The sequence below is a fragment of the Pongo abelii genome, chromosome 6 (genome assembly GCF_028885655.2).
Source record: "Pongo abelii isolate AG06213 chromosome 6, NHGRI_mPonAbe1-v2.0_pri, whole genome shotgun sequence".
Classification (NCBI taxonomy): domain Eukaryota; kingdom Metazoa; phylum Chordata; class Mammalia; order Primates; family Hominidae; genus Pongo; species Pongo abelii.
The window spans coordinates 1,448,447-1,475,362 of record NC_071991.2 but is presented as its reverse complement, the minus strand read 5'-3'; the positions used below and the strand labels follow the sequence as shown (position 1 = coordinate 1,475,362).

At 63.2% G+C, this 26,916-nt stretch overlaps 1 protein-coding gene across 4 annotated transcripts; it reads left to right on the top strand.

The window, feature by feature from the left end:
• MICALL2 (MICAL like 2) lies at positions 1–26,465 on the top strand. Of its 4 annotated transcripts, none has more exons than XM_024241306.3 (17): positions 1–416; positions 9,324–9,372; positions 10,869–11,010; positions 11,866–12,056; positions 12,884–12,999; positions 14,426–15,202; positions 17,752–18,044; positions 19,545–19,638; positions 20,110–20,270; positions 21,681–21,833; positions 22,321–22,385; positions 22,454–22,577; positions 22,694–22,784; positions 23,140–23,213; positions 23,934–24,048; positions 25,780–25,821; positions 26,199–26,465. In XM_024241306.3, the coding sequence occupies exons 1-17, from the start codon at positions 274–276 to the stop codon at positions 26,446–26,448; spliced, it is 2,880 nt and encodes a 959-aa protein (XP_024097074.2). In that variant the 5' UTR covers positions 1–273; the 3' UTR covers positions 26,449–26,465. The 4 variants fall into 4 exon arrangements, with proteins under 4 accessions (XP_024097074.2, XP_002817677.3, XP_063581928.1 ...); XM_002817631.6 differs by having other exon boundaries at positions 25,780–25,826; XM_063725858.1 differs by having other exon boundaries at positions 95–416; positions 25,780–26,465.
• Positions 26,466–26,916: the final 451 nt, after the last annotated feature.

Genomic DNA, 26,916 nt, shown 5'->3' with positions numbered 1-26,916 from the left:
GGAGGTGTGAGGACGGGGCCTATCCGGAGGCAGGACTTGGCGGCTGGGGGCGGGGACTACAAGGAGGCGGTGCCGGCGGGGGCGGGGCCGGGCTCGCCTTCTCTTAGGGACCCGGCGCTCGTCGCCCTCAGTCCGGCTCAGCTGGGGCTGGGCGCCGTGGGTCTGGCGGTGAGGTAGCGGTCCCAGCGTCTGTCCCGCCGGCCGGGCGGTCGCGGCACAGCCGCAGGAAGGTGTCGGAGGGCGGTTCCGCCGCGCGGCGGGCGCGCCGCCCACATGGCGGCCATCAGGGCGCTGCAGCAGTGGTGCCGGCAGCAGTGCGAGGGCTACCGCGACGTGAACATCTGCAACATGACTACGTCGTTCCGCGACGGCCTGGCCTTCTGCGCCATCCTGCACCGCCACCGGCCCGACCTCATGTAAGTCCTGCCTGGCGCCCTTTGACCCTTCGGCTGTTCGGCTGCGCGCCGACACGGGCGGGGAAACTGAGGCCTGGGCGGCTCGGGGATGGGGAGCCGAGGCGTGGGACTGGGCAGGCACAGCCCACCGTGCAGCCCCCCGTGGCTGTCCCCAGTGGCCTCAGTGTGCCCGGACACCGAATGAAGCTGGGCCAGAGCCGTGGCATCCCCCGCCTGCCGGCTGAGTCAGACGTGACTCAGGGCGGCTCCTGGGCCCTGGCTTCAGTCCAGTCCCCCTCTGTGTCCCTGGGAAAGGCCAGCAGAGCTGCCTCTTTGGGCCCTCCGAGGCTCTCACTGCCCAGGGGCCTGGCCACCAGATGGGGTCCCTGGATACCCCTCGTGTGGGCACTGACCCTCCCCCAGCCTGTTCAGGCCCCTGGGGGGATGTGGCCAGGGCCACTGTGGGGGAGTGGCCAGTGCAGGGCAGGAAGCCCCTAGACCCCAGGTACTGCTGCCAGCTGGGCCTCTGAGGCCCCGGGTGATAGGGCCCAAGATGGAGAACAGCCCCCATCTCTGGGAGCAGCAGGAGGTGGCAGGGGATGAGGACTAGGCTGTCTCCCCCCAGGAGGGTCTTGGCATGTGTAGCTGGGCAGCTGGCCCTGCCCGTTGCTGAATCTTGGCCCGAGCCTGGATCTGCTCCATCGTTTATTCACTCAGCAAACGCTCTTTGGCTAAATGACTGGGACCAGGCTTGCTGGGACAGAGATCTGTGTGTCGGGGCTGGGGGCCAGAGGCTCAGGAAGGGGGGCCCTCAAAGCCACCTGCAGCCCAGGCACCTTCTGGGCAAAGCATTCTCCTGAGTGTGTTTTTGGTGGGAAGGTCTCGGGGTTGGGAGGATCCACAGGCAGCACCTGTGGCCTCTGTCAGGCCGCAGCTGTGCAGACCAGAGAACCGAGGCTAAGAGGAGGGGTCCTTGCTCAGGTCACACAGCCCCAGCCCGTTGCGCAGATCCGGGGCTCCTCCCCTGTGCCCCTGGACACTGTCCTGCCAGTCCCACTCTCTGCAGGAAGCTGGGGTCTTGAGCAACAGCCTCGGCCCCTGCCCTGAGGTTGTGACATGCATTCGTGGAGCCGCCAGGGGCCTCCGTGTGGCGTTTGGGCAGCAGCCGCTCTCCCTCGCCAGGAATGTGCCTCTGTTGCCCTTGCAGGCAGAAGATGCTGGGCACAAGGTGCGTGCTTGCACATGGAAAGCCTAACGCTGAGTTTTGAAGGAGAGGGCCAGGGACCCCGAGACTGGGAGAAGGACCCGGAATGGGGAGGAAGGCAGGCGAGACCCCACCCCCGGGGCTGCAGGGTCCTGGATGAGGCTGGCTGGTGGCTGAGCCCAGGCATCCAAGCTGGGGCCAGCCTGAAAAGCCTTCGGGGTGGGGAGAGGCGTTGTCGCCGGTTGCTGGCCACCAGCTTCATGGATCACTGGTGTCCCTGGAGCTTTGGGGCCCTCTGGTCCTGGGGAGCTTCTCTCTACTCCCTGCCAGCTCAGATGTGCCTGCGTGCAGTGCCCAGGGGTGATCACAGGTGCAATGTGCGTGCACTGGCACAGTGGTCGCTGTGTATCTCCTCAGTGCACTGACAGTTACTGAGCACCTGCTGTGTACCCAGCACTGAGTCCTGTGCCAGTTCCCCTCAGCCTCCAGATGCAGGGAGCAATGTTCCGGTCACAGAAACAGACAGGGAACAGGTAAATGAATAAAAGCCCAGGGTGGCTCCAGAGAGTGCAGAGGCCAGAACAGGAAGGAGGTGGGAGAGAGAGGAGGCCCTCTGCCCCCAGCTCCGGTGGGTGTGGAGTTGCCCAAGCTGTGGCTGACTTGGTTCTGTCCCCACTGGACTGTCAGCTCCAGAGGGTGGGGGCTCTGTTTTGTTCACTGCTGCATCCCCGGTGCCTGGAACTGGGCTCGGTAGATACCAGCACATGGTTGGAGCTCTGCAGATAAGGGCCTTTCAGTTGGGGCTCAGTAAATATGGTAGGAGCTTAGTAGGTGCCCATGTGCAGAAGGACAGAGGAGAAGGCCGTGTGCCCTTGGAGGCAGAGATCAGAGAGGTGCAGCCACAAGCCAAGGGTGTCCTGGGCTGGAAGAGGCAGGAAGGACCCTCCCCGAGAGCCCCCTTAGGCAGCAAGGCCCAGCCCACACCTTGACGTCGGAGTCCGGCCTCCAGAGCTGTGAGAAAACAAATTCCTGGTGTTTTAAGCCCCGGAGTTTGTGGCAATTTGTTACAGCAGCAGGAAGAAGCTAGTACAGGCTTCCATGGGTGTTGGGGCGTGGGGGCCTCTGCAGACCCTGGCTGATGGAAAACCCGGAGTGGCATGGGGGTTGGGTGTGCACCAGGGTGTGGGGACATGCGCTCGTACGGGTGCCTGGGCCCTTTGCTTTTATTCCAGAGTTGGAGTCTCGCTGTGTTGCCCAGGCTGGAGTGCAGTGGCACCGTCTTAGCTCATTGCATCCTTGAACACCTGGACTCAAGCAATCCTCCCACCTCAGCCTCCCGAGTAGCTGGGACCGTGCCTGGCTAATTTTCTTATTTTTAATTTAATTTTATCTATTTATTTATTTATTTGAGACAGAGTCTCGCTCTTTTTGCCCAGGCTGGAGTGCAGTGGTGCGATTTCAGCTCACTGCAACCTCCGCCTCCCAGGTTCAAGTGATCCTCCTGCCTCAGCCTCCCAAGTAGCTGGGGTTACAGGGGTGCACCACCACACCCAGCCGATTTTTGTATTTTTTGTAGAGATGGGGTTTTGTCATGTTGGCCAGGCTGGTGTCGAACTCCTAACCTCAAGTGATCCATCTGCCCGCTTCAGCCTCCCAAAGTGCTGGGGTTATGGGCGTGAGCCACTGCGTCTGGCCTGTGTCTGGCTACTTTCACTCAGCATATTGTTTCTTTTTTTAATTGAGACGGGTTCTGGCTATATTGCCCAGGCTGGTCTTGAACTCCTGGCCTTAAGTGATCCTCCTGCCTCAGCCTCCCGAAGCGCTGGGATTACAGGCGTGAGCTGCCGCGCCTGGCCCCTGGCTCTTTGGACGTGCCTGCCTCTGCCTTCATCACCCCCATCCTGTGCCCTCAGCCTCTGCTCCCTGCCGTGCCTCTGGATGAGGCAGTGGCTGGGGTGGGGGTCTCCTCATGCAGCCCTCGGCTGTCCCTCCTGTCCCCAATAGTCTTCAGGAAGGGAGGAAACGCGTGTGAGGGACAGGCACAGACTGGTTGTCCTCTCAAGGCAGTTCTGAGGTCAGACTCTGTGTGAGGCCCCGCCCTTGTCACCTCATTCCCCTCTCGTTCTAGTGAAGACCCCTTGACAGCAGAAGGGTGGACGTCCTGTCTCTGTGTCTGTAGCTCTGCCACCAGGAAGTCCTTCCCTTTGTCTGGCCTTAGTCCTTCCTGCTGCACGCAGAGTGCGTTTCCGCTTGGCCCTCAGGGGAGAGCAGCTGTGAAGGAACCAGCTCAGGCACCAGGCCAGCCAGGTGGGGCACCCAGGCTCCTGGTTCTGCCTCTGCCCCACCGACCCCGGGTGGAGGGGGTGGGGATCCGGGCGTTCCTGTGTACCATGTTCTGGCTCCTTGAGCCACGTGTGACCACACTGGGGAGCCCCACAGGTACAGAGAGGTGTCCGTGAATCTCCGCTTTACGGCCAGGAAACAGGATCGCCCAGCCACGCCCACCAGGAGGTGGCAGGGTGGGTGGGTCCCCTGCCTGGTCAGCCTGCCTGTGCCTGCCTGCCCCTGCCTGCCCCGTCTCACCTGCGGCTGTGGGTTCTCTGCAGCCAGGCCTCAGGGCGCCTGCCCCGGGGCGCTGTTTCCATACTGGTGTCACAGGGCAGCCGGGCAGCTAGGTGAGCTCAGAAACCACCCAGAACAAACAGCCCCACCTCCCGCCTCGCCTCTTTCAGCCAGTCAGCCTGTCGGGGCTGGAGCGGCTCTGCCATGGACTGGCTCCTCTCACTCCTGGGCCCAAGCAGGTCTCCAGGCACAGCCCTTGGGCAGATGGGGCAGGGGGCACAGCGTGTCTGGGCTGGGAGGGAGCGGGGCTGGAGGGAGGGCAGGCGTTGTGCGTGGCGCAGGAAGCCGTCCAGCAGGTGGGAGAACATTGCGGCCTCCTTCTTGGGGTTCGTGGCTGGGGGCATTTGTCGGATTTGTGGCCAGGCCTTGGGAGGGTGTCATGAAGTTGGGTCTCTGCTGCACCCTCAGTTCCAGGGCAGGGTCCCTTAAACTTTCCCTGGTCCCTGCAGCTCTGGAGGCCGGCTCAGGGCTGGGCCAGGAAGTGGGGGTGGCTGGGGCGGCCGCTGTGCAGTGCATGGAGCCCTCCAGCAGTGGCTCCCCAGGGTGGCGGGGCTCCCCGAGACACCACTATTGTTGGGGGCCAGGGGGAGAGACTCACGCAGAGGCCCCCACCCAGAAGCTCCCAGGCAGTGCCCTCACTTCCTGGGCCGGAGCCGAGGGTGGGCTGACCTCCCCTCCCACGCGGGGCTGGGTCAGCAGGAAGCTGCTTGTGGACAGAGGCCTTCTGTTCCTGCCCCAGGGCCTGTAGCCAGACCTCTGCGGCCGCCTCTGGCCGGAACCCTCCAGGACGGGCGCGGGAGGGGGCTGCCTGTCCACCTACTGCAGGGGGACCGCCCAGGGCCCCACACTTTCCTTCCAGAGGCCTGGTGTGCAAGGTGGGGGCTCTGCGGCCTCCCCTCCCCAGTCGTCACCGCCCCCTGCCCACTGCCTCCTCTCCTGAGCTCTGCCTGGCCGTGTCCTCGATGTCTCTGAGGTTTGCTGCTTCCCCGAGTCCCCTCTCTGCCATCCCGACTGTGCCGTCTGGTCCCTGTCTCTCTTGGGCCTGCCTCCACCATCTCCGCCGGGGTCTTTGTCTCTGTCTCCAGCTCTCTCTGTCCATCCGCCTGCCGCTCCCCACTCCCTCTGCTCCCTTCTCCGTGGGATTCTCTCCTGATGTGCTGGATGTGCCTCGGCTGGGGCTCCTTCCCTTCCAAGTCCCGCACCCCCGCCGCCCTCCCCACTCCATGGCCGAATCTTGTTCCAGGAAGTAAACAGTGTGATGTCGGCCACCCAGGAATTTGGAGTGGGGTATACATTCCCAAGAGCCCCCAGAGGCGCCGGGGCAGAGGCCGGCTGGACTCCATGGGCTGAAGTTGATGGTCGTGGGTCAGTTAGAGGGGTGGTGGGGGCAGGTGTGGCCGGGCAGGGGCACGCACGGCGGAGAGTTGCTCAGGGCGAATCTTGTGACCGACAACACAGACTCGGCAAATTCATTCATTCAGCCAGTGTTGAAAGAATAAGTTACTGCCACAGAAATCTCACCAAGCACAGAACAAATGCATCACAAGCATTTATAGGGCACCGACTGTGTGCCTGGCCCCACGGTGTGTGTCTTGGAGCCGGGCCATGGTATACCTGATTTTAATTCTGAGGCTTCAAATAAGAGAAGATTAAACCCCGGAGGGTGCCGTGTCTCGGAGGTGGGCAACCTGCAGCCCCCATCCCACAGCCCGCAGGTTTGCAGCGGTGGCTGGGGCTGTGTCCCGGTTCCAGCCGTCTCACCATGGGCAGCTGGTCACTTGCTGAGTTGGGGGAAGCTGATGCATTTTTGTCCAGCAAGGGCAGGGGTGTCCACCAGCTCGAGCTGCCCTCGCAAGGTCCCCTAAACGGGCGGCTTCAACAACGGAAAGTGTCCTCCCGCAGTTCTCAGGCCAAAGTCCCGGATGGAGGTGTGGGCAGGGCTGGGTCCTCCTGGGGGCGGGAGGGAGGATCTGCCCGGCCTCTCTCCTTGGCTCTGGGGTGGCCGTCTTCGCCCTGTGCCTTCACATCCTCTTCCCTGTCAGTTTGTGTCTGCATCCACATTTCCTTTTTATGAGGACACCAGCCACGGGATCAGGGCTCCCCGCTAAGAACCCTGTTTGAATTCTCTTATCTCCAAAGGAGACAAAATGAATTCTCTCACCTCCAGAAAGACCCTGTCTCCAAATAAGGTCACGTAGGGGAATTGGAGGTTAGGGCTCCAATGTGTCATTTTCTTGGGGGGGCTCCTGGAGACACGAGTGGGGTCTCCACCTGGAGATCTTGGTGGGGCTTGTGAGATGGTTCTGGCGGCGATTTCTGCCAGCATCCGGCCACTGAGCTCAGCTGCTCAGGGGCCTCAGGGGTGTGAGCTCGGGGACGGCAAGGTGCATCTGGGGAGGGCCTGGCCAGTGCATCAGGCGGAGTGCGGGAAAAGCTGTTCTGTGTCGGGAGTGTGGAGCCATGGTCTGGAGGCTGGAGGGCCGGCCCTGGGGCAGGAGCTTGGGGCAGGATGGGTGGTGGCTGTGGGACCGGCCAGGGTGGTGCAGCCCAGTTGAAGAGGCCTCAAATGCCCGGAATGCAGCTTGAACCTTGTCCTGAGGCCTGGATGCTTGAACTAGCAGCCCAGACCTGCGCACTGTGCGGGCACTGGCTCTGATGTGTCCAGAGGGCCTGGGGTGCCCTGATCTGCCTGGAGCTCTGACAGCCTGACTGTGGGTCTGGGGGTGAGATGGCCCTGCAGGGAAACCCACTGGACAGAGCTGCTGCCGGCCCCTGGGGTGGACAGAAGCAAATACGGGAGGCAGATGGCCTCCTCCTCCTGCTTGTTTAGAGAAAAAACAGACTTGTGACACTGCCCTCCCGGCCGTCGGGGCATTATTTCCGGGGACACGGCCGCTTTGGTCGGTGACCCTGGGGAAGGTCTGCAGAAGAGCTTGAGCTTTCAAAGGGCTGGGGGCGGGGAGAGAGGGAGGGAGAGCCGGCTCCTAAGCCCTGGGGGCTGAGGCTGACGCCCAGCATGGCTGCAGAGTCCCTGGGCATAGCCAGCCACCCACATGCCCTTGAGTCACACCCTATCGGGGGACAAGCCCAGGCAGACAGAGGCATCGGCCCAGGCCCGAGCAGATGGAAACCCCTTTCCCTGCCACTGAGCCCAGAGAGGCGGCTCCTCGTCATCTGTCCGCACGGAGAGGAGTCCGCGCCCCCTCTTGTCCGGCGTGCAGAAGCTCCGCCTGTGCAGACGGGTGGTCCTGCCATCTGAAACCTGTTACCTGGGAAGGGGGTCCAAGCTGGAAACAGTGGAGGGTTCCCAAGGATCCCAGCAGATTGGTGGACGGCAGGGCTGGAGGCAGACGGGGCGGGGGCTTCCTAAGGAGGGAGGTGGGCAGCCTGCAGCCCCCATCCCACTGCCCCTCACCCCACTTCGTGGCTGCTGCCCGGCCTCAGTTTCCCCATCTGTGAAACGGGTGAAATGGGCTCACTGTCCGGGCCTCAGAGCGTTCTTATGGGGGTCAGGGCCGGGCAAGGGCTGTGAAGCCTGGGCTCAGAACTAGGCCACCCAGGCTGCGTGGCCACAGGGGTCTCGGTCCCCACTTCTCCGTTTGAGACCTGCCCGGCCTTCCGGTTTGCTGCAGCTACGGCCGTCAGATTTGCCACCAGGAGCTGCAGTTGTCCTCCCAGACAGGGAGACTGAGGCCCTGAGACCGAGGCTGGCTGGGGTCAGACATGCAGGACGGGGTGAGGCAGGACACGGCTTGCAGCCCCAGCTCCCTCTGTGGGGCCAGGAAGCTTCTAGAACAGTCCAGTTCACGCTGACATGGCAGCAGCTGCTGTCCGGGACCCCACAGGCAGCAACGTGGACAGATGGGTCACAATCGCTATATTTTTGTTTTTCTGAGACGGGGTCTCAGTGTGTTACCCAGGCTGATCTCGAATTCCTGGGCTCAAGTGATCCTTCTGCCTTGGCCTCCTGAGTAGCTGGGACTACAGGTGTGAGCCACGGCACCCGGCTTCCAGACCACGATTTAACCAACCCTCCCTCCCAGAAGCCACAGCTGGTGCTGGGAGCCTGGTGGTTTTTGTCAGAGGGCCTGGGGCTGGGCTGGGGCCTCCTGTGTGGGATCTCAGTGTGTTTTCTGCCCGGGGCATCCTCCCAAGGTGCCCATGAGGAGTCCTAGGACCAGCTGGAGGTCACGTGGGGCTGTCCTCTTGGCGTCCCCAGGAGGGCCCTGCTGTCCAGGCACCTCACCTTGGGAACTTCCTGGGACCCTTGCATCCTTGTGGTCTAGTGTGTGAGTCGGGGGTGAGGCTGGGCCCTCGCTGAGCACCTAGGAAGGCCACTCAACCACCCAAAGAGAGAACCATGTAACCTCAGTGGCCTTGGCGGCTGTCTCCCCGCTGTGTGACCTGGGGCAGGTCCCCGAGCCGCTGTCTCTGTGAGATGCAGACATAACCGGTGTCTGCTCCACAGGTCGGGTGTGAGCCTTAGGTTGGTATTTATGAAGTGCTGAGAAGGGCACCCTTCACCGCAGGATGAACAGAAGTCACCCCTCCGACAACAGAAGCGATGATGTGTGGGACGAGGCGGATCCGGGGCCTGTCCTGCCCTCGGGGGCAGCATGGCTGGCCCTCTCTGCATATGGTGCCGTCCCCTGCCCTGGGAGCCTCTCTCCTCTGTTCCCTGTGGTCCTCCGGGCATATCAGGCTTCTGCAACCCGCCTTGTCACCAAGCATTGTGATGGGAGGAGCCCCCTCTGAGCTGAGCTGTGCTGGACCGCCCTGGGCTGGTGACCTCACCTCCCAGGCCTGCTTCCTGCCACCTCTGACTGTGGCAGGAGCACTGGTGAGGGGCGGCCTGTCCAGGGTATAGGAGGTGAAGCTGGGGCCGTCTGATGCTGTACTACGGTCCCAGGAGCATCACCATGGCCGGAGCAGGGCCGGGAGCCCTGGCCTCTGCCCACCTGTGTTCCTGTGCCACCTCATTCCTTCACAGCCCCCCATCCTGGCCTCAGTTTCCCTGTTTGGGCAAGATGACCTCTGAGGCCCTCCAGCCCCTCCCTTCGTGGACTCTGAGCTGCTTTGGACACCATGTTTTTATCTTCCAGAAACTTCAGTGCTCTCAAGAAGGAAAACATTTATGAAAACAATAAACTGGTGAGTGGCCCCCACACCGGCCCCCTTCCTCCTTCTCCGCCCCGGCCTCACAGCTGGCTTAGCCGCCCCGCTGAGCCCCACCCACATCTGAGGGACCGAGGGACCACCCCCAGGCCCTGTGCCTGCCTCGGGAGTCCTGCCTGGGAAATGGGGGCTCCCTGACCAGCCCTGCAGCACATCCTGGGCTGGGTGACCCTAGCGTTCTAGAAATAGCCTCTTATCTTGGTGCCCAGGGCATACTGGTCCCCTTTTCCTCAGTTGGGGAGTAAGGTGGCAGGAGGTGGCTGGGGACCCTACTTCGCTGAGCGGGGGTCAGCCCAGTCTGCCCCAGGCAGAGCAAGGGTCTGGGGTTGGCTGTGGGGGGCTGTGGATGGGTCCCAGTGGGCCCACTGCCACTCCCTTCACATGGGACCTGCCTTCCGGCCCTGCCAGGATTCCAGTCCTGCCGTGCCCGCCCCAGCTTCCAGGCCCTTCCCTGTGTGCAGCCTCAGTTTCCCTGCTGCAGAATAAGCTCCACGCTCCCTCATGGGCAGAGGCACCGGCAGACTCACCACGCGCCCTGCAGGCGTGTCCTGTGCTGTGCCAGGCAGGCCCCCGGCCATGTCCCTGTCCCCAGAGCTGGCCTTCAGCAGGGACAGCGGTCAGCACTGAAGACAGTCATACCTGCTCGGCCGGCACTGCCCTGCTCAGTACAGGGACAATTTGAATTTAAACTTTAACTTAATTAAAATGAACTAAAATTACAAGCTCACGGTGAAACCTCGTGTCTACTAAAAATACAAAAATTAGCGGGGCGTGGTGGTGGCACCTGTAACCGCAGCTATTCAGGAGGCTGAGGCAGGAGAATTGTTTGAATCCGGAAGGTGGAGGTTGCAGTGAGCTGAGGCTGTGCTCCAGCCTGGATGACAGAGTGAGACTTTGTCTCCAAAAAATATAATAAATAAAAATAAATAAGTAAACAAGTCCGGTTCCTCAGGCGTGCCGGCCACACTTCCCATGCTCACAGCCATGCCTGGCCAGCGGCTGCTGGGCTGGACAGCCTGGGCTATTGTGTCCCTGTCCCAGCCTCTAGCGGCCCCCACCTGTTGCCTGGGAGCCCCAACGTGGCGACCTTTGTGTCCCTTCTGGTCCCCGGGGAGGGCTCAGCAATGTCAGCCCTGCCTCTGGAGGGAGCTGTTTCAAGACCGGATAAGTCTTGGTTGGGTGGGGCCCGGGATTCTCCCGGTGAGGGGCAGGATCCCCTGAGGTTTCACCTGGGCAGGGCCTTGAGCGCCCACCGGCCTGGCGACCTCAGTCCTGTGCAGATGGGACCGTGATCCCCGCTGCAATGATGGGTAAGCTGAGGCTGGGAGGCCGCGCGAGCAGAGCCCAGCTCTGCCTCGAACCCATGCCTCTTTGGGCTCCAAGACTGTGTCTTTGAGTCGAGGTGAGCTGGGGCCTGGTGGAGGAGGAAGGGGCTCCCAGCTGCCCCGCTGACCCCCTCCCACCTCCCGCAGGCCTTCCGCGTGGCCGAGGAGCACCTGGGCATCCCAGCCTTGCTGGATGCCGAGGACATGGTGGCCCTGAAGGTGCCTGACCGGCTGAGCATCCTGACCTACGTGTCCCAGTATTACAACTGCTTCCACGGCCGCTCCCCCAGTGAGTCCCCGCCGCGCCCGCCGAGCCAGGCAGGACCAGGCCCCCCAACCCCTGGCCCGGCTCCCAGGCCCGTGGACTTTTTGGGGTCCATGCCCAGCCCCCCCCCAAGAATGGCCCCTGGCATGGGCACTGGGGCTGTGCACTGGCTGTGAAGCAGCAAGAGGCCTTGGTGGGTGCCCCACCCCCAACCCCGGCCCCATGCAAAGCCCCAGGCTGTGTCTTCACCAAGAGGGACCGGGGCCCTCGTCCTGCTGCAGGCGATCTGCCCCCGCTGCTTCCCCGAGGTGCCAGGTGCACCAGCAGCTCCTGCCGCCCTGCCCCTCACTGGGCCTCAGTTTGCCCATCTGGACCCCTGAGCTTCTGTGCCCACTGGGGTGGCTTGGCCGACCAGGGGCAGCTCCTCGGCCTACCTTCATCTGTCCTGATTTTGGACCCTATGGAAGCCAGGCTGGCCTGGCAGGGTGGGGCCCCCGGATAGAACTGGGCAGGGGAGGGACAGGCCCGGCCTTTGTGTGTGTAGAGCTCAGCTCCCCACCCCCCACCCCCACATTCCTCTTCTAGGGTTTAGAAATCCCCGGAACCATTCCGGGCACAGGGCCTGCCCTGCCTGCTGGAGAAACAGAAAAGTCCCTTTTCCCTGACCCCAGCTGGAGCTCTGAGTGGGGAGAGAAGGAGTGGGGACCGACCTGGGGCTGTGCCAGAAAAAGTGCCCTCAGGGCTACCTCTCCCCAGCCCTGGGCCTCCAGGTCCCCCCCGGGGCACCAAGGCCTGTGCTGGGCACTGGGACCTCTGGAGGGACTAGACCCTTTCAGAGCCAGGCCTGGGACCCTCCTGATCCCTGCTTGTTTCCTCCAGTTGGGGGCATGGCAGGTGTGAAGAGGGCCTCGGAGGACTCTGAGGAGGAGCGGTCAGGGAAGAAGGCTCCAGTCCAGGCGGCCAGGCTGCCCTCACCCGCCCCAGCCCGGAAGCCTCCACTATCTCCAGCCCAGACAAATCCTGTGGTCCAGAGGAGGAATGAGGGTGCAGAGGGCCCGCCCCCTAAGACTGTAAGCTCCCAGCCCACCCTCCCCCTGGTTCCCTGGGTTTTCCACCGGCGGGTGCAGAAGGGGCTTGTGGGACTACGTGCAGCCCCTAAGCCATAGGACCCAGAGAGGGGTGTGGCCTCTAAGCCCAGGACCCAGAGGGGGGTGCGGCCCCTAAGCCACGGGACCCGGAGTGGGGTGCGGCTCCCCCAGTCCAGGGCTCAGCCTTAGCAAGAGCCGCCGGGACCAGCTTTCCAGGGCTCCATCAAGCCAGGGGTTGTGATCTCACTTTGTATAGATGGGTAAACTGAGTCCCAGGGAGGGCACAAAGGTGGGACAGAGCTTGAACCTAGATGGGCCCAGGACACCTCCCTCCCGGGGAGAAAAGGGTTGCTGGGCTATGCCCTGTACCCAAGGCTGGCTCTGCAGAGTGAACCCAGGCACCCCCACTTCTCAGAAGCGGAGTTGGGGTGGAAGGCGGTGGGTGAATAGCTGGTGGTTGGCAGCCCCTGCTACGCCTGGACTGCCACTCCAAGCTCCCGGGATGGTGGGAATTGGATGGGATCCGTGCCCCTAGATGGGGCAGGAGGCCTGGAATCTGTCCCCTGGCCCCCAGCCCCACCGAAGGACCACTAGCATCGGGCCCCAGCTCCCTCCCCAGGGCTGGGCTAGAGGCCCTGGACTGGGGCTGCCGCCCGCCCGGGTGTGGCCCCGACAGCAGCCCTGCTGGCACCTCCTCTCCTGGCCAGTTCTCCATCTGTAAGATGGGCTCTTCCTGCCACCTGTGGGCTGCCACCAGGAGGGAGGGCTGGGTGGACAGCCACTGAGAGAGGTGCTGGCATCTTCCCCAGGACCAGACGTTGGCGGGCAGCTTGGTCAGCAGCACCTGCGGGGTCTGCGGCAAGCACGTGCACCTGGTACAGCGGCACCTGGCCGACGGGAGGCTCTACCACCGGAGCTGCTTCAGGTGGGGCTGCCCTCTGCCCGCACGCCTGAGTGTGCATCTCCCCTCCCAGAACCCTCCCACAGCTCCCATCACCTCCCACCCGGCCTCCTCCTCCTCCTCCTCCTCCTCCTCCTCCTCCTCCTCCTCCCTCTCCTCCTCCCTCTCCCCTCTCCCCTCCTCCCTCTTCCTCCCCACTTCCCCTCCCCGTCTCCCCTCCTCCCCCTTCCCCCTCCCCCTCCCCATTTCCCCCTTCCCCCTCCCCCTTCCCCACTCCTTTTCCCTCCTCCCCCCTCCCCCTCCTCCCTCCTCCTCCCCACTTCCCCTCCCCATCTCTCCTCCTCCCTCTTCCCCCTCCCCCTCCCCATTTCCCCCTCCCCCTCCCCCTTCCCCACTCCTTCCCGCTCCTCCCCCCCTCCTCCCTCCTCCTCCCCTCTCCTCCTCTTCTCCCTCTCTTTCCTCCTCCTCCTCCCCCTCCTCTTCCTCCTCTCCCTTCTCTCCCTTTTCCTTACCCTCCTCTCCCTCTCTTCCTCTTCCTTCTCTCCCTTCTCTCCCTCCTCTCCCTCCTCCTCACCCTCCTCTCCCCCCTCTCCCCCTCCTCCCTGTCCTCACCCTCCTCCTCCTCCCCTTTTCACTCTCCTCCCCCTCCTCCTCTTCCTCCCCCTCTTCCTCTTCCTCCTCCCCCTCCTCCTCCCCTTCTCCCTCCTCCCCCTCCTCCCCCTCCCCATCCTTCCCCTCCTCACTCTCCTCCCCCTACTGCTGCACCTCCTCCCCCTTTTTCCCCCTCCTCCCCCTCTTCACTCTTCTCTCCCTACTGCTCCCCCTCCTCACCCTCTTCCCCACCCCCTGGTCTGTTGCTGATAGCCCAAGATGCTGTGCTGTTCCCAGACACCCAGGACCTGATGCCCCTCACTAAGCCCCAGTGTCCCCCAGTGCCCCTGTCGAGATGCCCTCCCAACTGTCCTTCCACACACACTGCCTCAGTCTCCCTCCTGTGCCTCAGCCCTTCCCACTGGGGTGTTTTACTCCGTGGCCATCCCCAGCCCCTCCCTGCCACCCTGCACCCTGGGTGGGGGCTCCTAGGAAACAAGCACTGTTCCCCCTACTTCTGTCCCCAGCTCTGCAAAGCTGGAGTGGGCCGGTCCCCCCAGTTCCATCCCCCACACTGTGAGGCAAGGGTGGGTCAGCCCTGAGGTGGGGCCTGGGGTGGCCTGTGGGTGCGTGTCTGCTGACCTGCATGAGCACCCTCTGGGGTTTGCACCCCAAACGAGGTTTTTGGTATGGTCTGACTCAAGTGGTGAAGGACCCTGAGAAGAGGCGTTTGTTGAATGAATCAGCGACCTTGCGAGTGGACACAGGAGTCCGCGATGCCTGCTCTCAGGAGCACGTAGTGAATGCGTGGCGGGGTGGGCGGTGCTGAGCTGGGGCTCCTGTGCCTTTCCTCCCCTAGGTGTAAGCAGTGCTCCTGCACGCTGCACTCGGGGGCCTACAGGGCCACAGGAGAGCCGGGCGCCTTCATCTGCACCACCCACCTCCCCGCAGCCACATCTGCAAGCCCCAAGTTGCCGGGTCTGGTCGCCCGACAGCCAGGGGCCACGGGTGTGGATTCCAGGACCTCCTGTTCCCCACAGAAGGCCCAGGAGGTGAACAAGGCCAGGCCATCGGCCTGGGAGCCTGCTGCGGGCAACTCGCCTGCCAGGGCTTCTGTTCCGGCTGCACCCAGCCCTCCAGCCACCAGCGCCGCGTCTGTCCACGTGAGGAGCCCAGCCAGGCCCTCTGAGAGCCGCCTGGCCCTCACTCCCACGGAGGGGAAAGTCCGCCCTCGTGTGACCAATAGCTCCCCGATGGGCTGGTCGTCAGCTGCTCAGTGCACAGCAGCGGCCGCCTCCCATCCCGCTGTGCCCCCGAGTGCCCCAGACCCTCTCCCGGCCACACCCCAGGGCGGGGGAGTCCCCCGAGTGGCAGCTCCTCAAACCACGCTCAGTTCAAGCTCCGCATCTGCAGCCACGGTGGACCCCCCAGCCTGGACCCCGTCCGCCTCCAGGACCCAGCAGGCCCGGAATAAGTTTTTCCAAACATCAGCGGTGCTCCCCGGCACCAGCCTTGCTGGCAGGGGTCCCGCCCCGTCAGTTGCTCTATCCAAGGACAGCAGCAAGGAGCAGGCGCGGAACTTCCTCAAGCAGGCCCTCTCAGCGCTGGAAGAGGCTGGCGCTCTGACGCCTGGCAGGTGAGCGCGTGGGGACAGAGGGACCTGGGGTATGGCCTCTATGCACCAGCCAGCGGGGCCCCCGGAGGCCAGAGGGGTTGGGGGCGCTGCCCCTCCCTGGCTGTGTGGCCCTGGGGACTGCACTGCCCCCAGCCTGTTTCCTCCTCTGGGGAATGGGGAGGAGGAGCCAGGGCCGCAGTGCCTGTGGTCAGGGTGGTGGAAGCCGGGTCCTTATGGAAAAGCTGCTGTCTGCATGTGCTCGGGGCGTCATGGGGGCAGTGGCGCTGCTGCTCTGGGGCCTACTGTGCCACACTCCCTTGGAACCCAAGGACCTTACGTCCATTTCATGGATGCGGGGACAGGTTGCCAGCGGGACCCGCACTGGCTGGGCCGAGCGGATGCAGGGACGGGTTGCCAGCGGGACCCGCACTGGCTGGGCCGAGCGGATGCGGGGACGGGTTGCCAGCGGGACCCGCACTGGCTGGGCCGAGCGGATGCGGGGACGGGTTGCCAGCGGGACCCGCACTGGCTGGGCCGAGCGGATGCGGGGACGGGTTGCCAGCGGGACCCGCACTGGCTGGGCCGAGCGGATGCGGGGACGGGTTGCCAGCGGGACCCGCACTGGCTGGGCCGAGCGGATGCGGGGACGGGTTGCCAGCGGGACCCGCACTGGCTGGGCCGAGCGGATGCGGGGACGGGTTGCCAGCGGGACCCGCACTGGCTGGGCCGAGCGGATGCGGGGACGGGTTGCCAGCGGGACCCGCACTGGCTGGGCCGAGCGGATGCGGGGACGGGTTGCCAGCGGGACCCGCACTGGCTGGGCCGAGCGGATGCGGGGACGGGTTGCCAGCGGGACCCGCACTGGCTGGGCCGAGCGGATGCGGGGACGGGTTGCCAGCGGGACCCGCACTGGCTGGGCCGAGCGGATGCGGGGACGGGTTGCCAGCGGGACCCGCACTGGCTGGGCCGAGCGGATGCGGGGACGGGTTGCCAGCGGGACCCGCACTGGCTGGGCCGAGCGGATGCGGGGACGGGTTGCCAGCGGGACCCGCACTGGCTGGGCCGAGCGGATGCGGGGACGGGTTGCCAGCGGGACCCGCACTGGCTGGGCCGAGCGGATGCGGGGACGGGTTGCCAGCGGGACCCGCACTGGCTGGGCTGAGCGGATGTGGGGACGGGTTGCGAGCGGGACCTGCACTGGCTGGGCTGAGCATCACCTTGTCTGACTGAGTCCAGCTGGACCCTGACCTCCCATGCCCAGGCCCCGCACCTGCCCGTGCCTGGACCCTGGGCAGATGACGTGGACGGGTAGGGGGGTCGCTGCGTCAGTTTCCAAAGACCCCCTCACTGGGCGGCTTACACAGCAGAAATCCACCCCCTCACAGCTTCGCAGGCCAGAAGTCCGACCTTGAGGCGTGGGAAGGGCCGCGTCCCCTTGCAGGGCACTAGGGGTGGACCTGTCCTTGTCTCTTCCAGCTCTCAGCGGCTCTGAGCGTTCTTGGCTTGTGGCCACCTCCCTCCAGTCTCTGCCTCCGTTTCCACGTGGCCTTCTCTCTGTCTGTCTTCTCCTCTTCTGTCTCTTCTAAGGACATGGTTGTTGGACTAGGGTCCACCCTAACCTAGCGTGAGTGCATCTTAACATGATCATAGCTGCCAAGACGGTTTACAGATAAGGTCACGCTCTGAGCTTCCCAGTGGACGTGAATTTTAGGGGTCACCATTCAACCGAGTACCATCACTTAGCGAGTAAGGACGCTTGTCACAGTCTGGCTGACAATGCCGTTTGCTGCCCCGTATCGTGGGGTGCAGGTGTCCCCTGCTCAGAACTGCCTCCTGCCCCCGCACGGGTCAGCAGCGGGTGCTCAGAGCCTCCAGGGTGGTCACAGGCAGAAGAAGAGCGAGTTCGCTCTGCTCCTCCTGGCACTGGGGGGTGTCCAGGGCATCCTAGGGACTGAGGATGGGGGGGGGGGGCTCCAGGGAGTGCTTCCCAGGTGGCGGGGAGGGGGGGCGTGTGTGGCTGGGGAGGAGCCCAGCGCCTCTGGGGAAGCCGGCCTGGCACACCTGAGCCCAGTGTAAAAGGAAAGGAGGGGGGAAACTGGTTGTCGAGGGGGATGGGGACATGGAGGCACTGGCTCGGGGTTGGGGAGGCACCTGGTGCCCCCACCTCAGGCTCTGGCAGCCTCACTCCCGGCGTGTGCCTGAGGGAAAGCAGGAAGGTACGGAGGCCTTGTGTCTGGCCCTGTGTCCGGCTGGGCTGGAGAGACTGTGTCACATAGGACTGAACCTGGCATCCCAGGCTGGCCCAGACTCTGACAAAGCCCCAGGTGCTTCCAGCCTGGGTGGGTGGTGTGTTTAGGGGGTGGATATTTTAATCTCAGGCAACACTGGATTTCGCAGCAGAGTAGGATCAGCCACGGCATATGCTCATGCCAGAAACAGGTGTCTGTGGCCTGTCCTTTGCCAGGGTGGTCATTGGGAGCGAGCTGCAGGGAGGCAGAGGGGCGGCCTCGGGCGATGGTGGGAGGGCGCCTGGATCCAGCTGTGCCTGATGCATGCTCTTTTACTTACAGGCCCTCCCCAGCCACTGCCCCTGTTCCCAGTTCTCAGCCCAAAACTGAAGCACCACAAGCAAGTCCCTTAGCCAAGCCGTCACAGTCCACGTCTCCCCGGGCGCTTGGCCTCCCTTTGAGGATGGAACCGCCAGCCCCCCTGAGCACAAGCGGCACCTCTCAGGCATCCGCGTTGCCCCCGGCAGGCAGGAAGAGCTTGGCCGAATCCTCGGGGGTCGGCAGGGTGGGTGCTGGCTCCAGGCCAAAGCCAGAGGCCCCAGCGGCAAAGGGTAAAAGCACCACCTTAACGCAGGGTGAGTAAGGGGCTGGGAGGCAGGAGGCCCCGGGAGCCCGCAGCTCTGGGACTCTCCCCTGGCTGCACTCTGCAGCGTGTGCGGTTTCACCGTCAGCCCTGCCCGCCTCCCTCTCCGTCTCGTCTCGTCCCATCTCTGTCCTCCGTGACACCTGCTCACAGCCTCCTGGGGTCCTGGCGCGCTCTCTGTGCGGTGGCTGCAAACGTCCTCAGGGCTATGCTGTTTGCCGGCACCCAGCCCACCCCATCCGCACGTCCTGCAGGTGCCTGCAGCCCAACCCTGCAGCGTCCCGCTCAGCTCGGTCTGGCAGTGACACCCGGTGGCTCGCAGTGGCCTGGCTTGGTCATGGTCTGCGGGGCCTCCTGTTCTCCCGTGGTGTTTTGCGCTTCCTGCCTGTTGCTTTGTTTGATGACGTCACACTGTTGCTGTGGCACTCTGTGTCACCACCTACTGGAGATGGTGCCCTGTGCCCCGTCCCCTCCGCAGGTGTCCCAGTGAGGGCACCCTGTGCCCTGTCCCCCCTGGTGGTGTCCAGGTGACAGCGCTCTGTGCTCCGTCCCCCCCAACCCCCGGTGGTGTTCTGCTGACGATGCCCTGTGCCCTGAGGGCTCTGGTGCCTCCCAGGCTGGGAGCTCTTCCTGGGGGCTCACTGGACCACACAGTCCTGTTTTATGGCCTCATGTGTTTTTGGGAACAGGGAGCGAGCTTTTTTCTAGGCACCTGGCTGTCACCCACCAAGGGTTAGCGCCCTGGGTGATCATGGCCAGGCTGGGCAGGACGTGGGCTTAGGGCTTGTGAGGCCAACCCTGTGCCAGCTGGGAGGCCCAGGGCACAGGGATGGCCAGGCTACCCAGTGAGCTGTCAGCTGTGCCAGGACAGACCCCAGGCTCCCGGCGGCCCTGCTTTGATGCACTGCTCTGTCTCCCAACCTGGGGGCAGCCGAGTCCCCCTCCCCTCCCCACTGCAGGAAACTGGCCGTCCCTGCCACCTGGGGGTGCCTAGAAAAAAGCTAGAGGTTCCCGTGGCTTTATCGAGCTGGGCTCAGAGAACAAGCTGGGCTGCAAAGGGTTTTTCCAGATCCTTCCCTTCAGCTGAGTTCTCGTTGTTAAAGCCACGCCCTGGGTCCTGCAGGACCCAGGAACCAAGAAAGCCTGCAGACGGGCAGCCGTGGCTCAGGTGTTCCCCTTGCACAGGTGGACAGAGGATCAGAGTCCACGGGGCTCACCCTGCCATGTCCCCACCCGTTCGGCAGAAGGGGAAGTTAAGGCCCAGAGGCAGGGAGAGCTTCCCCCAGGGACACACAGCACGGGAGACCCAGCTGGGAGCCTCTCCCCTGACTCCCTGCCCGGTGCTCCCTGATGCCCACCGGCCAGCTGGCTGTGGGGGTGTCTGAGGGTGGAGTGGCTATGGGAAGATGGCAGGGGGAGGCACAGCTACCCTTGCAGACACCTCATTCCCAGCACTCCCTCCTCACGCCCAGACCCCTTGCCTCCCACCCAGACATGAGCGCCAGCCCCCAGGAAGGCCAGGAGGATGGGCCGGCAGGATGGAGAGCGAATCTGAAGCCCGTGGACAGGAGAAGCCCAGCTGAGAGGTTAGGGATGGGTGGGGCTGGCCCAGGGCCTGGTACACCATAGGTGCTTAATAAATGCAGTGAGTATGTAATCGACCAATTGACACGCCTATCCAGGGATGGACGCACCTCCCTGTGAGTAGCAGAGGCCAAGTCACCCCTGCCTGAGGGACATGGGGGCGCTGTCCCTGGTTTGGGGGCAGCGTTGCTGCGTGTCTCACCTGGGCACGGCAGCACCCATGTGGGTTCACGCACCATGTCTGCAGCTGGGGTGGAGTCTCCCCATGTGTGGGTCCCGTGGGGCCCGGAGCTCACGCCTGGAGTCTGGTTCGCACCACAGCAGGTAGCGGTGGACACATCTGTGTTTGCAGGAGGGTCCCAGCAGGTGTAGTCGGTGGGCTGGGAGATGGGCTCCAGGTGGGCTCCAGGTGGGCCAGGCGGGCCAGGCCTGGGGCTGGTGGTTCAGGTTCCGACCTCATGCCTTCTGCCTAGGACTCTGAAGCCCAAGGAACCACGGGCCCTGGCAGAGCCGAGGGCAGGGGAGGCCCCCAGGAAGGTCTCAGGCAGCTTTGCTGGGAGTGTCCACATCACCCTGACCCCCGTGAGGCCTGACAGGACCCCGCACCCAGCCAGCCCAGGACCCAGCCTCCCAGGTACTGCTGGACGGGACCCAGGGGCCCCCGGGTGCCTAGCTGGCCCTCCCCCTTGGGTGGGGGCCCCAGGACTGGACCTGTAGTGCCACCTCCTGGGGTGTGCGGGGAGGTGCTCTGGTTAGCCAGAGAAGCTGGTGGTCCTGGGCAGGCTTGTGTGCACGTGTGTTCATGTGTGATCATGTGTGTGACGCATGTGAATATCTGTGTTCGTGTGTGATGTCTGTGTATCCGTGTTCATGTGTGATGCATGTGTGCATGTGATGTGTCCGTGTGTATGTGTTCATGTATGTGATGCATGTGCATGTGTGTCCGTGTGTGATGCATGTGTCCATGTGTACATCCATGTGATGCATGTGTATGCAACCATGTTCATGCATGTGAGTGCAACCGTTTGTGATGCATGTGTCTCTGCATGTGTTCATGTGTGATGCATGTGTGTTCATATGTAAACCCGTGTTCGTGTGTGTGATGCATGTATCCATGTGTGGATCTGTGTTCATGCGTGTGATGCATGTGTGTTCATATGTAAACCCGTGTTCGTGTGTGATGCATGTATCCATGTGTGGATCTGTGTTCATGCGTGTGATGCATGTGTGTTCATATGTACACCCGTGTTCGTGTGTGTGATGCATGTATCCATGTGTGGATCTGTGTTCATGCGTGTGATGCATGTGTTCATATGTACACCCGTGTTCGTGTGTGTGATGCGTGTATCCATGTGTGGATCTGTGTTCATGCGTGTGATGCATGTGTTCATATGTACACCCGTGTTCGTGTGTGATGCATGTGTCCATGTGTGGATCTGTGTTCATGCACGTGATGCATGTGTGTTCATATGTACACCCGTGTTCGTGTGTGTGATGCATGTGTCCATATGTGGATCTGTGTTCATGCGTCTTATGCGTGTGTGTTCATATGTACACCCATGTTCGTGTGTGATGCATGTGTCCATGTGTGGATCTGTGTTCATGCATGTGATGCATGTGTGTTCATATGTACACCCGTGTTCGTGTGTGTGGTGCATGTGTCTATGGATCTGTGTTCATGCATGTGATGCATGTGTGTCTATGTGTGTACCCATGTTCATGTGTGTGATGCATGTGTGTGCACACACTTTCTATGTGTATTCCCAGCACTCACAGCTGCCCTGGATCCATATCCAGCTCTCGTGCCACTTCCTGTGTGACCTTGAGTGGCCAGCAGCCCCCTGGGTTAGCCCCCTGGGGAGACATGGCCAGGTTGAGCAGGATATGGGTGTAGGACTTGTGATGCCAATCCTGTGCCAGTCGGGAGGCCCAGGGCATGGGGATGGCCGGGCTACCCAGCGAGCTGTTGGCTGTGCCGGGACAGACTCCAGGCTCCCAGTGGCCCTGCTCTGAAGCGTGGCTCTGTCTCGCCACCTGGGGGCAGCCAGGTCCCCCTCCCCACCCCGCCGCAGGAGACTGGCCGTCCCTGCCAGCCTCGACGTTTCTGACAACTGGCTTCGGCCGGAGCCCCCTGGCCAGGAAGCCCGAGTGCAGAGCTGGAAGGAAGAGAAGAAACCCCACCTTCAGGGCAAACCAGGTCAGCCCCAGAGATGCTGCTGCTATTTGGGGTGTGGGTGAAGGGAGCCTTCCTCTGAGGAGGCACTGCCTGCTGGGGCTTTGGAGGATACATAGGAGCTCACAGGACCTAGAATGGAGGGAAAGCCGGGAGGAAGGACCCAGCCCTGTGCCCCAGGCCCTCCCTCATGAATAGAGACCCTAGCTGTCTCAGAGCACCTTGTTACAGACTTCTGATGATGATGGAATGTCTGCTCCTGGCAGCTTGAGGGACTGGGGTGGTTGGGGTGTTGCTGACCTGGAGGAGGGCAGGGTGCAGGGTGGGGCTGGGCCTGGAGGCCACTCAGGTGTCTGTGAGGCTGGGTCAGGGCAGCCCAGTGGGCGTGCGGGGCATTAGGGAGGCAGGGCTGGGGCCAGCTGTGCTGAGGTCAGGCCCCTTCCAAGCTGTGTCCTGGTCACGTTGGGCCTCGTGGCCGAGGCCCCAGAGGCTCACCCTGCTCCTTCTCCAGGGAGACCCTCTTCCCCGGCCAATGTCCCTGCTCTGCCTGGCGAGACGGTGACCTCCCCAGTCAGGGTGAGTAGCGATGGGGAGCCGGGCAGGGGCCCAGCCCTCCGGCATCCTCACCGCCCCTCCGTTCCCAGCTGCACCCCGACTACCTCTCCCCGGAGGAGATACAGAGGCAGCTGCAGGACATCGAGAGGCGGCTGGATGCCCTGGAGCTCCGCGGCGTGGAGCTGGAGAAGCGACTGCGGGCGGCCGAGGGAGGTGAGTGCCTCGGCCTGGCCCTGGGCCAACCCGACTCCCACAGACACCCTCAGTCCTGGGGCTGGGGGCCATGAACTCTGGCGGGCCCCCCTGCCCCAGCTGGCTCCTCTCCCCAGATGACGCTGAGGATAGCCTCATGGTGGACTGGTTCTGGCTTATTCACGAGAAGCAGCTTCTGCTGAGACAGGAGTCAGAGCTGATGTACAAGTGAGAGCCCAGCCGTGGGCCCCTCCTCGAAGGCCAGGACCTCGTTGCGGGCTGGGCAGGCCAGGCGGGGGACAGGAGCACAGAGTCAGGCCTCAGATGCGTGTCTGCGCGGCAGGTCCAGGACCTCGTTGCGGTTTGGGTGGGCCAGGCAGGGGACGGGTGGCGAGTCAGGCCTCAGATGTTTGTGTGGCAGGTCCAGACCCTTGTTGCGGTCTGGGCGGGCCAGGTGGGGGACGGGCGGCGAGTCAGGCCACGCATGTCTGTGTGGCAGGTCCAGGACCTCGTTGCGGGCTGGGCGGGCCAGGTGGGGGACGGGGCGGCAGAGTCAGGCCTCAGACGCGTGTCTGTGCGGCAGGTCCAAGGCCCAGCGTCTGGAGGAGCAGCAGCTGGACATCGAGGGCGAGCTGCGCCGGCTCATGGCCAAGCCTGGTGCGTCCCCCGCGCGCCAGCCAAGGGGCCCCAGCCAGGGACGCCGTGGAGCCCAGGGTGCCTGGGGGCCGGCTCTGTGAGGCCACCTGACTGTCCTGGTGGTGAGACCTTCCCTGGAGCCAGGCGGGCCCACGTTTGAGTTTCAGCTCTCCCATCTCCTGTCTCCCGGCTGTATGTCCTCAGCCAAGGCACTTAACCTTGCTGTGCTTGGGTTTCAGCCCCTGCAAAGTGAGGATGCTCGTAGCACCCACCTCACATTGCTGTTGTGAGGATTAAACCAATCAATTTGTATAAGGCATTTAGTGTAGCAACAGTCAGGGTGAGCCATGGGTATTTGTCTTATGATGCAGGGTGCCCTGGCTGAGGGCACAGGCCCTGGCCATCTGCCTCTGCCCTTTCCTTGCTGTGCGGCAGGGACAGCGACGCCCTGAGCCTCAGTGTCCATATCTCTGCAGCAGGTGGTGTTTCTGCGAGATGACGGGGAAGGGTCCCAGCACACGGGCTCTGACGTGGCCATTCCTTCCTTCATTCACTCATTCATTCATTCACTCATTCACTCCATTCATTCATTCATTCATTCATTCTGCTCCGGATGTCCCCAAGACCCCACCTTCCTCCTCCAAAAGAGGAGCCTGGTACTTGGGTGGTGGGGACATTGTGTCCTGTGAGGGGCATGGCAGCGGTGGGGGGGGGCTCCTGCTGACAGAGCCGTCCCCACAGAGGCTCTGAAGTCACTGCAGGAGCGGCGGCGGGAGCAGGAGCTGCTGGAGTGGTACGTGAGCACCGTGAACGACCGCAGTGACATCGTGGACTCGCTGGACGAGGACCGGCTCCGGTGAGGGGCAGGCGCCGGGGGCCCCTCCCAGCCAGGCCAGGTCGCCTGGTCCATGCTTCCGGCCCTCAGGTTCAGCCAGCCCCGTAGAACTTTCTGTCCAGGCGGTTATTTTCTCTGCTGACTGGTACAGTAGCCAGGGGCCACATGTGGCCATCGGGAACTTTTTAAAGTCTTTTTTTTTTTTTTTTTTTTTGAGACAGAGTCTTGCTCTGTCACCCAGGCTCACTGCAACCTCCACCTTCCAGGTTCAAATGATTCTTTTGCCTCAGCTTCTCGAGTAGCTGGGATTACAGGTGCACACCACCACACCCGGCTAATTTTTTGTTTTTGTTTTTTTTTGAGATGAAGTTTCACTCCTGTTGCCCGGGCTGGAGTGTAGTGGTGCGATCTTGGCTCACCGCAACCTCCGTCTGCCGAGTTCAAGCGATTCTCCTGCCTCAGCCTCCTGAGTAGCAGGCTCGCACCGCCATGCCCGGCTAATTTTTTGTATTTTTGGTAGAGACAGGGTTTCACCATGTTGGCCAGGCTGGTCTTGAACTCCTGACCTCAGGTGATCTGCCCGCCTTGGCCTCCCAAAGTGCTGGAATTACAGGCGTGAGCCACCATAACTGGCCATAAAGTCTTAGTTTTGTTTTTTTTTTTCTTTTGTATTTTTTTTTGAGATGGAGTCTCGCTCTGTCGCCCAGGCTGGAGTGCAGTGGCGCAGTCTCGGCTCACTGCACGCTCTGCCTCCCGGGTTCACGCCATTCTCCTGCCTCTGCCTCCCAAGTAGCTGGGACTACAGGCGCCTGACACCACGCCTGGCTAATTTTTTTATATTTTTAGTAGAGATGGGGTTTCACCATGTTAGTCAGGATGGTCTCGATCTCCTGACCTCATGATCTGCCCACTTCAGCCTCCCAAAGTGCTGGGATTACAGGCGTGAGCCAGCGTGCCCGGTCAAAGTCTTAGTTTTTAACTTGAACTTCCAAGGCCACGTGCATCTCCTGGCTCCTGCACGGACTGTGTGACCGTCCCCAACAGCTTTCCTGTCTCATCTCATGAGGGGTCCAGCACATGGCACGCAGGGTCGGCACCTGAAGTCCACCTCTATGAGACCCTCTGGGAGCGTGAAGGGGCCTTGGCATGGGTTGGCCCAGGCCCTGCTGTCCCAGGTCACTGGTGTGGCCAGCCCAGGCCCTCCTGTCCCAGGTCACCTGTGTGGTCGGCCCAGGCCCTCCTGTCCAGGTCACCGGTGTGGTCGGCCCAGGCCCTCCTGTCCCAGGTCACCTGTGTGGTCGGCCCAGGCCCTGCTGTCCAGGTCACTGCTGTGGTCAGCCCAGGCCCTCCTTTCCCAGGTCACCTGTGTGGTCGGCCCAGGCCCTCCTGTCCAGGTCACTGCTGTGGTCAGCCCAGGCCCTCCTGTCCCAGGTCACCTGTGTGGTCGGCCCAGGCCCTCCTGTCCAGGTCACTGGTGTGGTCGGCCCAGGCCCTCCTGTCCCAGGTCACCTGTGTGGTCGGCCCAGGCCCTCCTGTCCGGGTCACTGTTGAGGGGCTGGCTCTGGAGAGGGTAGGGACCTGGCATTGGTGGGAGCAGGGTCCCGAAGTGTGGCCTGTCAGCAGGAAGGGGCAGGTGGCATGGGTCCAGGCGGGGCTCAGGGCTGGGGTGCTACTGCTGGAGACTGTCCGGGGGCCCCTCCAGGGCACGTTGCTATTGCCGTTATCGCTCACAGCCACCTGGTCCCGTTTCAGGGAACAAGAGGAGGATCAGATGCTGCGGGACATGATTGAGAAGCTGGGTGACTGGGCCAAGGATGCTGGGGGCTGGGCTGGGCTGGCTGGGTGGGCCGGGCCTCCAGCTGGGGATGGGGGGGTGGGTGTTGGGCCCCCTCAGCCTTGGTGACAGGACAGGAAGGTTCACCCTGAGGGTGAGAGCTCCCTCCTGCCACTAAGAGAGCTAGGGGCAGCTGGTGACCGTGTGGTCATGGTGGGGACCAGCCGTCCGGGGCGGGTTGTCACGTGGGAGGGCACAGGGCTTCCTGCAGGCTTGAAGGCCCAGGGTGGACTGTGGCCGGTGGAAGGGAAGGATGTTTCTGGCAGGGGGACTTGTGTGGGCCACGGCCGTGCGGCTGCGGTGATGAGCGTGGCCTCACTGTCCACCTGTCCCCTAGGCCTCCAGAGGAAGAAGTCCAAGTTCCGCTTGTCCAAGATCTGGTCACCAAAAAGCAAAAGCAAAAGCAGCCCCTCCCAGTAGTAGCCAGTGGGGCCATGGGCTCAGCCTGGACCCGGCATCCGGACTTGGACCTGGGGACGTGGGCTCGGCCTGGACCCAGCATCTGGACTTGGACTCAGGAAGGGCCTCCTGTCCCTACAAGGGGCATGTGGACAGCAGGGACCTGCGCTACCGTCTGGCCTCAATAAAGAAACGGACCACACGGCCCCGGTCTCCTACGTGCCCCCGTGTTTGCCTCGGTGCCCCTGGGTGGCCCCGCACCTGCCTGGGGTCTCGCCCGCCTCCCAGCTCTGCCTGCAGCACGGACGTGCTCTGTGGCCTTGGGCAGGAGCCGACCCTCTCAGGGCCTGGCCCTCGAAGGTGGGCCCTTTCATAGCTTCCTGGCACAGATGGGCTGGTGGGAGCCTCAGAGGAGGCGTCGGTGCAGACTGGAGACTGGGAGCTCTTGGTGCTGGGTCGCCACGTATCCGTGGCCTGAGAGCTGTGACCTCATTCTCCCAGGACTGGGGCTGGGATGGGGGGTTGTGAGCGGTGGCCCCTGGTCAGGGAGACTTCCTGGTGGCCAGGGCAGGACGTGGGGTGCCCCATCCTTTCTGACTCCCACTGAGAGTGGATGTCGTGGGAGGAGCGCTGAGTCAGGAGTGCAGCTTCCCTGT

Excerpts from the sequence above, each read along its gene's own strand:
- MICALL2 (XM_024241306.3), top strand. The coding sequence starts at position 274 with ATGGCGGCCATCAGGGCGCTGCAGCAGTGGTGCCGGCAGCAGTGCGAG. Across the intron at positions 417-9,323 it reads CGCCACCGGCCCGACCTCAT|AAACTTCAGTGCTCTCAAGA; the intron begins GTAAGTCCTGCC and ends TTTATCTTCCAG. Across the intron at positions 15,203-17,751 it reads GGCGCTCTGACGCCTGGCAG|GCCCTCCCCAGCCACTGCCC; the intron begins GTGAGCGCGTGG and ends TTTTACTTACAG.